The 13,429-nt window shown below is 39.8% G+C and overlaps 1 protein-coding gene across 3 annotated transcripts in view; it reads left to right on the top strand.

The window, feature by feature from the left end:
* Positions 1 to 13,429, top strand: part of vps13b (vacuolar protein sorting 13 homolog B) — a 301,127-nt gene that overhangs the window by 259,869 nt on the left and 27,829 nt on the right. For all 3 annotated transcript variants that reach the window (XM_028016693.1, XM_028016692.1, XM_028016690.1), the window contains 4 exons: positions 5,536 to 5,691; positions 7,109 to 7,378; positions 9,041 to 9,124; positions 10,036 to 10,211. In XM_028016693.1, the coding sequence (XP_027872494.1) occupies positions 5,536 to 5,691; positions 7,109 to 7,378; positions 9,041 to 9,124; positions 10,036 to 10,211 (686 nt within the window). The remainder of the gene's footprint in view (positions 1 to 5,535; positions 5,692 to 7,108; positions 7,379 to 9,040; positions 9,125 to 10,035; positions 10,212 to 13,429) is intronic.

Here is a 13,429-nt window from a genome sequence, read left to right as displayed (position 1 = left end):
ACTTTTAAATCCTCCACACATTAGTGTATTTTCCTTGACACCTCACCCATCCATCTGAATCAAAAGTCAAAGTAAAACCCGAAAAATGTTCTGCTGGCATTGCAACACTAACACGTGTTCACTTGTTTGCTTTTTTTCTTAACGTCGTCGATATTCTCCGGTTTTAGATTTTAAGCGCTGGGCCGTTCTGTAACGTTTACTCTTAAAGTTGTGTTCATCGTTTTCCTGTTATCCGACGCTGTTTGTTCACATAACCCGGTAATGGATCTTGCGCACTAAATTCGGCACCGGCTCTGCTGTACTCTATAAATCTGTTTATTGGTATTGTATGCTCTGTGCAACAGCGGCTTAGCGAAGTGGAGCGAGGAGAAAGCAGGCGGTCAGACTGGAAAGCGAGCTCCTCTGCATGCTCCACTCTGTTCTCTGAATCACAGGCAGTGATCATAATTCTTTCCCAATATTTTTTTTTTCGTCTCTTCCCCTGTTGTCTCACTATACAGGTTCAGTTCTATTGCCAGTTTTAACACAAGAAAAAAAAATCACAGTTCTCAGTTGTCACCAATATTTACTTTCTATTCAGAGACACAGAGCATGCTGCCATCTATGTTGCTTTCAGTTTAGCTGAAGTTCACCACACAGCCCCACTGTAGGTACACCAAACATTGTTTATGAAGTGCAAGCTCCAGGTTCAAACGGATCTTAAAGGGCATGCTACATACCTCACCAATCATTATGCGCTACATTCACTTACATTGGGACACCTGATGTTTACTCATTTAAACACTGGTTTAGGTGGTATATGGGCTTACATTCTACATTGCTATGAAATAACTCATTTTAACTAGTCTTTATTTAATATCGCAGCAAAGTTAGTAACAGTGTTGCCCCTCATCCTGATCACACCCCTGCGCTCATCCCCACATTTGGCCATTCCCTCGCCCCTGACAAAGTTTGAAAAACCCCAGCAAAGTGGGCGGAGCCAAGAGACACTGAGAGCCACGGACGAGTGTGGGCAAGGAAAGCGAAGCCGCGGTCAGGAGGAAAGAAAATCTGCGAGAGCTGTGACGTGGTTTTCTACCCGAATGCAGGGCTGAGTGACAAAAAGCCGTGTCGTTTTACACAAACAGGAGAACCCAACTGCATCAGCACAGTTTGACAGGATTCCAGGTGTGAGATGGTGTTTGTCAAAATAAAAATGTCAAATTCCACAAAGAAGCATAAAGATAGAACCTTAAATGACTATTTAGACAGTTTATCAGGACAAAAAAGTTAATTTACTGTTTAGTTCCACTTTAAAAGTTGTATTTATCTTGCGGCAGAGCAAGATAAATACAGTAAATGAGGTAAAAAAAAAAAAAAAAACATGTCCAAAAGCTCATTGTCTGAGAGCTGCAACAAATGATGGCATTTTAAGATTACTCAGTATCCAAAACAATAGGATGCTGTTTACATGTCAACCACTTTTTTTTGGTGGAGGCCAGAGGGAAAAAAAGCCTTTTTTCTGTGTCCATCATCGAAAATGTTAGCATGTGAAGTTTACTTAATTCCACAAGGATTTCACCTGGAACTATGTGCTTCCTCCCAGATGAGATAAAGATGATGATTGGCAACAAACACGTGAAACAAAAAGATGAATATATGGAAAAACACCTCACGACCCCTTCGGTGTGGTGGAGGCTCTGTGGTTCCGTTGCCATGTTTTTCTTGCAAAGGTCCTGGGAATCTTATTAGAGCATATGACATCATGAACACTTTGAAATAGCAAAAAGACACATTAAATAAAAATCTTGCGGACTCTGAAATAAAAACCGAAATTGTTTGTGACTGAAATGTTTGACACAAGCCTTCCTACACGGACATCGCAGTCCTGTGACATAAATCCACCTGACTGACCTTTGGGGAGAGTTGAAAAGAGTGGCTGTCGAAAGTATTGAAAAAGCACTGAACAGGTAAATTTGTACCAAAAAAAATTATTTCCTAATGCAATTCCTCCCCCTCCTAATAAATATGTTCTAAAGCTAAAGGGATTTTTTTTAACATTTCAGTGTGAGATTATGCTGCCGCAGTAAAAAATGGATTTATTTTAAGACTTAAGCTTCACCAGGAATGCCAGTAGGTGTAAAGTACACTATTATTTTGGCAATTAAATAACATTTTCTAATGTGTGTCAAGTGAGTAAAATAACTTAGATTGTAAGTTATTTTACTTACAATCTAGGTTGCCTACAGAGAACGTTCTCTTTAGGAAAGGAAAAAAAAACATCTCTTCTGAAAGTAGCAGCCTTGAAACTTGATGTCCACCACAAATCAACCTTATCGCAAACTTTCTCCTGGGATTAAAGGGATATGAAGAAAGATGGAAGTTTTTATTTCACACTCAATAGAAAACCTGGGAAAATATTGTAAGAGATATGCTTTTAGTTGGTTTTGGAAGCCAAGTGTGTACCGCGGGCCAGCTGCTGCGGGTGAGTGTAGGAGTCTTCGAAATATTTCTAAGCAGAGGAGATTAGAATTCAACTAGCATCGGATGTTACGACCCTGGAGCTAAAATGGTTTTTAAATGATTAATAAAACCACAACGTTGTACAGAGCGTATCAGTATTTTTACAATGTTTTGTTTCACATCAGTCTTACACAATACAATAGTTCTTGTTTTGAAGAAAAAAATGATCATTCAAACATATTTTAAGCAGTTTCTCCCTTTTCTCATTCCATACTTTAAAATCTATACAACATGGATGTGCTGTGGTGGTGCAGCGGTTAAGCACAACCCACATATAGTGACCTTAGTTCTCAACGCGGCGTCACAGGTTCGATTCCCGGCCTGGTGACTCCTGCCGCATGTCTTCCCCCTTTTCTCATTATCTACTTTCTTGTCAAGTCACTGTCAAATAAAGGCCACTAGAGCCAATAAAACCTTTAAAAAAAAAATCTATACAACCTGAAGCCAAAGTACAAATATAAACCAGCTTAAAAAAACGGTTTAAATAGGAGCTTATTGGGAAATATGTTGTACAAGGTGAGTGTTTCAGAGACCAAAAATGTCATTGATTATATTAAAAATGTGTTAATAATTGGACATTGAATGTGAGATTTAAGTGTCATGTAATGTGGAAATAATTTAAGTTTATCTGGTGTATAGAGATTTAAATGTTTATAAGTAAATAAGTATTAGAGAGGCAGGAAATGTTGTATCTTCTACCTCCTCCTTTTTTAACAAATCATGTAAAATTGCATTGCGCATTCATTGGGCATGATAATTTGTTTTAGTTAACATTTTTTTCTTGTTTTTCTTTTTTTCTGTTGGAAATGAATAAATAAAATGAAGTTACGTGGACTACGATTAAATCACTGCATTTTATCAACAGAAGTAATTCAGTAACTATTTACGTGACGTCAATTAATGAATTCTTCAAAATATCCTTTTTTTTTTTTTTGAATGAATGAATGAATAATAAAGTGTGAGGCTGGGGCCTAAAGAATGTGCTTAAAATGACCACATATGGCTGACTGGGTTTTCTCAGTGTCACAACCTCCTGCGTAAGTCAAAGAGGCAAAACAGCTTCTTATTTTTCATTCTTGTTGTCCTACGTGTTCGGTTCATCTGTGTCACCGCTGCTTTTTCTTCCTCTGCTTGAGTCGGGGCAGAATTAGCCGAATTAAAACAAAAGCGGCAGTCGCCGTTTGAAGTGTGAGCAGAGACGTTATTATGACTTCTCCCCTAAAGGTCAAGTTGAGCCACAGGCACGATAAAGTCTGCAGAGGCACGGGGAGGAAAGTGAAGGGGGGTTTGAGAAGTGTTGAAATAACAAATCTGTTCTCGCAGATGGCGCTCCGGCTATGCTGGGATCTCCACTGGATCTGCCCGCTCCACATTTAAAACAAACTTTACACTGTAATGCTGAGGTGAAGTCAATACGCTTAAATCCGATTTTCATCCCAAAGGGGAAACAAGGCGGGTTCCTTCTCGTTCGCGTCAAACCGTTGGCCGAGAAACTCTTAACAAAATAGCAGAAAATCCCACATTACAGTTGTTTTTTTTTAACTTTCCCTTTAGCTGTCCTAATCCGAACCGGTCCTGGTTGTGAGGCCGCTGTTGGCGGAGGAAGCCTGACGGTTGCCCCGCCCTCGGGCTTAACCTTAACCTGCACCACCTGGCTGTTTACACTGCTCTGCCACTTGCTCCGCGAGTGCGTCCTGCGAGAAATTGAAGTCATTCCTACGCAGCCAACACTGACGGAGAGCGATCCTGCAGAAAGCCAGCGCCGGCTTTGATTAAGAATGTTATTGTAAAGAAATCTGTCTTCAAACAGAGAGGAAAGGCTGCAGTGGAGAGAAACATAGAAGGTCCTGACCAAGGTCCTAACATGCTCTTTCACCTCCAGGGTAATTTGTTTTTCTTAAAGCAGATTGGCTAAATGTTCGCCACATTGAAGCAATGACCTGAAGTGTAAATGTTCAGAACAGGTTTTTTTTCTCTCTCTCTGTGTTTTGATCCGGTCGCTAACTTTCTGTTAGATTATTGAGCCTGTAAACCCTCGTCATCTCTGCCTGTCTTTTTAGATCCATTGGTATTCTTCGTCTTTCTCCTGGTCTGTCCTCCTCTATTTTTTTTTTCTGAGGTTTGACATTGTCTTGGCAGAAGGGCTGACAGAGAAAGTTCATTGAGGTTAAAGGTCAGCCGCAGGGCCTCAGGAGGGAACGGCGCTTTAGATCTCCCTGCATATTTATGATTCTGCTCCTGTATTATTACCATAATCTTATGACAACATTCACATTGTTTGACAAATGAGAGTTTTTGTCTTGTGGTGTTTAGTGAGCTGTGGTGAATAGTGGATAGGTGCTCTCTGTATGACCTCGGCATAGCAGAGGTGTGATTGATAGCTGACCAGTTCCTTTGCCTTTTTCCACTTTGTGTTTACAGAAAGGGAGAGAAAAAAAAAGTCTGCAGAAATGTGCAGCTGAAACTCTTGCAACATGGATATTGTGCAACAGAAAGTGCAATTAAAACAGTGTTCTTCATCCAGTGCAGATGTCTTGCAGCTTTGCTTAATTTGATCCCCGTTTGCCATCTTGAGACCCACAATACAAGGAGTTTTTATGGAAAATGGTTGGCATTTCGTCACCACTCCACACTGGTTTGGGATGTGAAAAAGACAGGAAAGCATCTGTTTATTGCTGTCATTGTGTGGCTGCGTGTTTACACCCAGCCACACACATTGATGGCCTCCACAGAGCAGCGATGGATATCTAGCCCTCTGAAATGACGGAGAAGAAGTGCCTCTTATTTAAAATAGCCTCCACATCCAGGCGCACAAACACAGACGGGGCCTGATGATGACGTTCCACCCCAGCTGGTTTCCACCAGCTGCTTTAATGTGTGCAACCTTCTGTTTCTGCTGCCGCAGCGAACCTACCCGCACAAAAATGATGCAAACAAAGACTCGTTTTTATTTTAGTTTTTGTTTCTTTTGAGAAAAACTAATGTGTGTTTTCTGGTTGCCTTGGTTTCTTTTTCTTTTTCTTTATTTTTTAGCTGTTGCACATCTGCATCGAGGGCTGGGGGAACTGGCGCTGGTCCGAGCCGTTCAGCGTGGACAACGTCGGGACGCTGCTCCGGACCATTCAGTACAAAGGACGCACCGCCTCCCTCATCATCAAGGTGCTGCAGCTCAATGGCGTCCAGAAGCAGGTACTCTTTACTCTCATTTCCCCCCCGGCCCCCCATCTCCCCCAAAAAAACTTAAATAAAGCATTTACAGCACAAGCATGCTGTAAGTTTACATCAAAGCTTAAAAACATGAAGAACGTAGACGTCAGATCCCAGCGCCAAACCACGGAAGAAAATCTCTGAAATAAAAAGCAACAACATGTTTGTAGGATTATACAGAAAGCCTGGCGTCTGTCCAAGTCCCCTCGTCAGGATTAGCCACTTTAAACCCGCCCTCTGTTTGCATCCTGTGATTTAGTAGTTGCTTAGCTAACAACTGAATGTTTTCTGTTTTTGTCAATTTGTTGTCATCTGTTTTGCAGCAATAAAATGTGTCCCATCAATCCACACAGAGGATCACAGGGGAATCAAAAGCCAGATCACAGAGCAGCCAGCCGCCTGCTACAAGAGCAGGGCTGAATCATGTCTGAGTTTTTCCTGCACACATGCAAGAGAAAGTCCTGAAAACGCAGAGATGCCATAGTAGTGACAGTTTGTTATGTGAACGCTGTAAAGTGTCAAACATCTCCCACTCATCCTGGAGACGAAGCTGACTTTTCAGTTCACACTCATTTTTCCTTCGGTCCTTATCTTTGAATAAATCTGATCCCTTCAGCCACAACCAGACGCCAACATATAACCAACCCCACAGCGCTACAGCGGTAGCTTTGACAGATAAAGTAAATAACTACATGCATGAGAATTGGTCAGCTTATATTTTCTTCTGATTCTATTTGTTCTGTGACGTGTCGCAAACTGCAGTTGTCTCGGTGAGAGAGCTGCTACTGATTTTAGCTCATTCTGATTGGTCCATAAGACCTGCAATCTAAAAAAATATACAGCATATAATAGGGCTGCCACTAACGATAATTGTTATCGATTAATCAGACAGTCGGTGATTAACTGAATACTCGGATACAAAAATGTAAACAGTCTGCAGATTTTTTATAATATCCTTTTTTAGATAATATTAGAAATGCATGAAAAGATGCAATAAACCCATCAATTCCCTTTTAAAATAAAAAAATAACATTTAATTGTCTAAAATGCAACAACACAGCTTGATTATTTGTAGCAAAGGATGCTTAATAAAAGATTTTTGTATTTTTCATGGAACTTTAACCAGGTGAAACTAAAACAATGTTACATGAGTCGTGGATAAAACATATTTGCAAAGTTTTTTTTATGTTAAATGCAATATGTATATATTTTTGTACAGTTTTGGCTTAGTTACTGCTCTGACTGTGTTGTTCCTTCAGCAATAATAATCGATTAATCAGGATTAATCCAATAAACCGTTTCAGCCCTGATATATGACCTACATATCTTATAAAATCTATAATTTTACAACATGGGTTCTGTTGTTAAGGCCAGGTGTGTCTTTTAACTTTTCTTGCAGATAATAATCTGCGGACGGCAGGTGATGTGCAGCTACCTGACGCAGGACATCGAGCTGCGAGTCGTTCAGCACTATGTGGGAGCCGACAGTCAGACGGTGGTCAGGGAGCATTGTGACTGCCTGGAAGCAGGGGCCAAACTTCCCTCCTACGTGCTGGAAGACGCAGAGATGACCGAGCTCTGCATGAGAGCACGCGGAGACGAAGACTGGTCGCAGGACGTAGAGCTGGAGCGGAGGGAGAAGGGCAGCAGCAGCAGCTCTGTTGTTCAGGTAGATCCACACAAAATGACCCAGATCCATGGGGTTCTGATGTAACTCTGAAATATCTGGCTGTTTTGTGGAGTTGGAGGCAACACTTGCTTCCATTAGACGTCTTTTCTAAGATGGACTAATTGGTTTATACTGAACGATGGAAAAGGGCCATTGTACTGACTGCAGCCAATGCTTTGCGCTCAGAAATGTCCAAATGTGGTAGCCAGACACAAAAAAGTATACATACAAACATTGCACACACCAAGGCTAGCTCTCTGTCCACACGCATGTTTGGAGCTGGTGGACTGGACCACCAACTGTGGCCGGATCCTCCTCTTCTGGGTGGCCGGAGTTGCTGAGCTTCCATGTTGCTGCTCACTGTTAGGAAACAGATTGAGATCTTCCCCTCAGATAGGCTTACAAAGGCCCTCCGGCCCATAAGCTGACCATGTTGAGAGGTAGAAAACACAGTTTATGCTCTCTCATAACAACACTAACCATAGACAGGAAACACTAGCTGATATGTGGGCACACAGAAAGGCTTTGAAGGCACTTTCGCACCGCTGGATTAACCCCAGCTCAAGCTCCGCTCTCCCTGCTCTTTACTTTTCCTGTGTGATTTCTCCTTTAACTTTTCCTTTTCTTTTTTTAAAAAATTAGCATTATAAAGTTAAAAACTTTTCCAGATTCTAAGATTCTAGGTCTGATCATCTCTGACTGAAATGATCAAAGACTAGATATAAATCCAGATTAGTAGATGGTTCCAACTCATCCATCTTTTAATTGTTAACACTCTTTACTGCTTCCTGTTGCATCAGGCTTGTCCACCTGTCTCACCCTCTTATGCCAGCATCTGTGTTTTTTCTCATTTGTCTGATGCTGTTCTTCATCAGTAAGATCTCTGAGGTAATGTCTTTCCTTTGCCTCTCATTCATCTCCTCTTTTTGCATCTCTCCTGCCGCAGTCCTGTAGTTCTAACAAAGCACAAAAGATTATCATGATCTTATTTTTTGTTTTTCACCAGATCTGGTCTGTATATCCGTTTCCCAGAGTCTCACTCCCTTGGCCCAACAAGGCAGTTATGCAAAGCCTCGTATATTAAGTCTGAAAGCTCTCTGCTCTCTGTGCTGTCCCCAGCACTAAATGAAGTCCCCTGTCTGTCATAAATTGGACCACTTGTAATGCATCTTGGCATCTCAATGCTTTAAGGAGAAGTAAGTGGGACAAAGACCAGTGAGACTTGAAGAGCCCTCAGCTTTTTGTCGGGCACATTCTCAGCTTTTAAATCTTGTTGGACTTATACTGCCTCTGATACTCCTTTATCCAGCACTAGCAGTTGTCTGTCGCCTCAGCCTGTAATATCGCATTAGGGAGGCTCAATATTTTACAACTGAAGGAAGCCAAGAAACAATGGTTTTAAGGACAAAGCATCATAACGCAATACTGATGGAGGACTATAAACATGGAGGCGACGAATGCATCTATTTCCAAGCAGAAACAATTAGAAACATGTTGATTTTCAGTTCTTGTGATCAATCTGAACTTGTTGCAGCTATTGTAAGAGATTAGAGGTATCACACATACTAGATCTTTCCAGTGGCAGTGGGGTTGGTTTAAATCATGCTTTGTAAAAGGAAAGGACCTTAATTGATCAGTAAGAACAGATCTGTGCTCTTCCAGGTGGCCTGTTCCAGCGGCTCGTTGCTTTACGTCTGGTGTACTCTGATTACCGTTGAGCCGGACTCACACATGCAGCAGAGACTGGTACGTAATGCACAGCATCACACTCTTTCATCTTTATATTTGAATTTGCTAGTATTTAATACTTTGGATGGAGTAGCTTGTCAACATAAAAGCAATTTCACCCTGAGAATCAATAACGTATATTCTATTCTATTCTATTCAAGCCTTAGCACCACATTGTGACACAATTTTAAAATTTAGCCTAACATTCTATTAATTCATATTTCAGTCAAACATTTGATCTGTGCTTTACTGCATAGCAAATGAAAAAATCTATTATGTAAAAGATATTTTAAAAATATAGTGTGTGTGTATATAAATATTTTGTTTTGTTTTAATAAAAGACATAGGAAATTGTGAGATCCAACATACCATCTGTCTAAGAATTTCACTTTCACATACGATACGTTGGGCTGCGCTTGACACTAAATGCATATTATTTTAACTCGCACCATGTACTTTGCAGTGATGTAATTGTTGTTAGATCTGTATATTTTGTTTTTTGCAATGGTTTGTCTGGGTTTTTGTCTCTCTTTCTTCAGGTGCAGGAACAGATTTCTAGGGTGTTGACTTGTATTCTCTGTTTCTTTCTCCTTTACTCTTTTTCTCCTTCTTTCCTCTGAAACCATTCCCCCACCTTTCTTTCCTCCTTTCTTTTATGTCTCCATGTCTATTACATTTGAAAAAATCCAAAGTGCTTTCTTGTATAACCAGTGGAGTATTATAGCGAAAGCCGTATCGCTTCAATTATGAGTAATTATAAGTAAATCTGTTGGGCCTCACCTTGACACCCTGACAGCAATTATGAGTGCTACCCTGGACAGGACACCTTAAAATAATAATAATAAATTTGTCTTCTCAACTGATCAACTCCTCTTTGTAGCCTAAATTTGCAGTTACGTTTTAATTTTTCCAAAACTCTCTTCTTTCAGGTGATTTTCAGTCCACTTTTTGTCATGAGGAGCCATTTGCCAGAGCCACTAGTTGTCCACATAGAGAAAAGGAGTCTAGGGCTGAAAGAAACTCAGCTAATTCCTGGACAAGGCCACCAGGAACCTCTTTTAAACACCGAGGCAGAACTTACCCACCACCTGATTTTCCAGGCCAGGTAATTAAAATCAGATTTACTACTATTGCACAAAACACGTGAGTGAAAAGTCTGTTTAATGATTATTATGGCTGACAAATACTTACTAATCCAAAACTTATATTGTTTAAACTATTTTATGCCTAAAGGATAGCGAAAATCTTGTAACTATCTTGCAGAGTGGAACAAAAAAACTCTGTATGTTGAACAAAACACTCACGTAGCCTTACACCTAAAGGTACAACATAGATCTGTCAAACACTCATAATGAACCAATACCTACTTTCAAATAGGCAACTTCCTTTCCTCTTTCCATCGCTCATACCCGGTTCGGAGCCAGTAGAATGTACTCACAGGACAATTTAGTTCTTTCAGTGCATGGTTGTCTTAAATCATGAGCGACTAGCTCATACAGCTGCAAGGGAAACTGCAACTCTGCTCTTTTAATGGGTTTTTGGTGTGCCTACATGTAGCATAAAGTCAAACCCTTCACAGCACATTCTGCTCTCTGTGAGCCACTAATGAAGACATGATCCATGAGAATCTGCGCACATTTCAGGGGAGCAGTAAGCTGTCTTGGCTGCAGCTGTGACACAACTCTAACTCCAGCATGTCAGGTTGGATCGTAATTACACCTCACTTACTGTAGATATGAGATGTAGCACAGAGCAGCTGAGCGTGCGTTGTGTGTGTGTGCATACCCACACAGATGTGTAGAGGAAGAGTACAGTATATGTCCTGTATCTGTGTGTGGTCCATGTATGTGTTGGTTAGCTAAGTGCTAGTGTAAGTGTGACATTTATGGTCAAAGCTTGTCACATACATCACTGTTGTGCTCTGTTACTTTGTCAAAGTTTGTAAGTGTTCTTTTGCACTTTCTAATCTTTTTCATATATTTGTGTTTCCAGGCAGTTCTTCATAAAAAGTAGTACAGTTGGTCTTAAAATCAAAATTTATAGTCAAATCATATGTTTTCAGCAGCCACACATAACTAAATATTTCTCATTTGAAATAAATTAAATGTATGTATTTTAATTTATACTTTTTTTTTTTAGTTTATCAGAGTGTTCAGGAACTTCTAATTTGTAATCCATGACTGCATGTTTCCATAAACAAGAGGTAACACAGACTAGCATTTTTTTTAGCCAGTGACCACAAGGCTGAATGAGAGTCACACATTGAGCAGAATGACCATCTTCAGTGCTTAGAGAGCTGCAAAGAGTGCTATCTTATGGTTACCAAGTCTTATTAAGAAGTCACAAAAACCACCATTAGATGCTACCTAAATGGGTTGTGGTGCCAGAAAAAAAGCATTTGCACATGTAAATGTATGTAAATGTTTTTAAAGGTTCCTTAAGTCCAAAGTTAGTAAAACAAAACCACTGGCCTCCATACGAGTCACTAAATAATACCTGGTTCAGAGTCAAGACCGATTTGTAAAGTAGGGGGAAAATTACTGCTAATGGGTGTGGTCTACACCATCGTCCAAATTAGTATGCAAATTGGATCAAAGTGTCATAAAGATAATTTATCTTTATGACACTATAATTTATCTTTCTCAATTAAACATGAGTTTAATTGAGAAAGAAACTCATCCTGTTAGGATGGTTTTTTATTGAAATAGCTTTTGATTTTAGTGATTGTGACCTTCTAATGCTTCAAATTCAACAAATGACCATTTTCAGTTCTTTACGACCCATAAAATGTTTTGAAACTCTGTGGTGCATAATAATTTGAACAGTGCATTTTGAGCTTTTTTTTTATTTTTGAAGAATATACAGTTATCATTGGGAGGTTTGTTCAATAACATTCAATTTATACTCTAATGGGTGATGACTTTTATTATACTGGCTTATTTGCATCGACCATTTAGGAAAATCAGGGAAAAATATCATTTGCATAATAATTTGGAACATGGTGTAGTTGAATGTGAGACTATTCAGTCTGACTAATTCAGAGGGTTGGTCAATCAGATGCAGGTTGTGAGAAGCCAGATGAGTCTTTCTTGATAAACCAGCAAAATAGATTTCCTACAGATTTTGATGAGGGTAAAACAGTTTTAGGAATCTCTGTACTTGGCTAAATGTTAACCTTTCAGAGTAGGGAGTTAGGGGAGTGGGGGGGTACACTTTGGACAACAAAAGGTCTGAACCAAAGAATGAATATGTAGGAATGCAGTTCATACCCACTGTAAAGTGTGATGAAGCATCAATAATGCTGTCCATCCTTTTCTCCTCCAAAGACCTTGGAAATCCAGTGAACAGCATCACAAACTCCTTCAACTAAAAATCTTGAGGATACCAAACTGAAAATGGGTCAACAAGACATTAATCCAAAACCTGTGGCAAATCTTAAAGTTTTATCTGATACATGATCTACCTTCTTCCAGAGTCATCTTCTAAAAATCCTAATGGGAAAAGAGCATAAGAGGGTACTCTGGATAAATAATCCATCTATTGATATGCTCCAATCTTGTGAAATGTTATTGGAGAAGATTAAGTGCCGTCTTAAAAGAAGGGTATATAAGGTAATATCAGCAGGGGTAATTAAAGCACCAGTAATTCTATTGAAAATAATTATTTCTGAAACTATTTTTTTCCCTCACTAAATAAATCTACTCTCATTGCATGTTTTCCTCCTTTTATTTTTGTGGTGCGAGATTATGATCTCGCAATCACGAGTGAATTTATTGTGTTGTTTTTGCTACTGATTAAAGTATTTGAACATCTCTAATTCTTGTTATTTTATGCACCCTTGCAGAAAAATTATAGCTCTTTTTGGTATCATTTGCCGGTAATGGGAACAAACAGGATAAATCTTTGAACGTGACCGACTGCTTCTGAGATATTTTTGTTAACCGTTGTATTTAGATATCTGGTAACAATGTTTGTTTTGGTTTCAGTTGCAATAAAGAAACCACAGTGGGCATACTGTCCCTGGGAATATATTTGGCTGATGTTGTTTTACAGAAATCTTTTTCATGCGTGCAAAAAAACAAGCTTTGAAAAAAAAACCAAGTGTCTTGTCCTTCTAGATTGCAACCACAGAGCTCCTTGTATTTACAATCCATCCCCTGTCTGAGCTGCTTTCAGACCGCACAAACTTACATTCTCTTCTTTGCTACCCCCCCACACCCCCTGCCCAACTCAATCCATCGCTCATCTCTCTTCATCCTCTCAAACACACACTACAAGCCACAACTGTAAACATACACACATGTACAGAGACACCCCCCCCCC

Source organism: Xiphophorus couchianus, chromosome 5 (genome assembly GCF_001444195.1).
Source record: "Xiphophorus couchianus chromosome 5, X_couchianus-1.0, whole genome shotgun sequence".
Lineage (NCBI taxonomy): Eukaryota > Metazoa > Chordata > Actinopteri > Cyprinodontiformes > Poeciliidae > Xiphophorus > Xiphophorus couchianus.
This window is presented reverse-complemented; position numbering and strand designations above follow the sequence as displayed.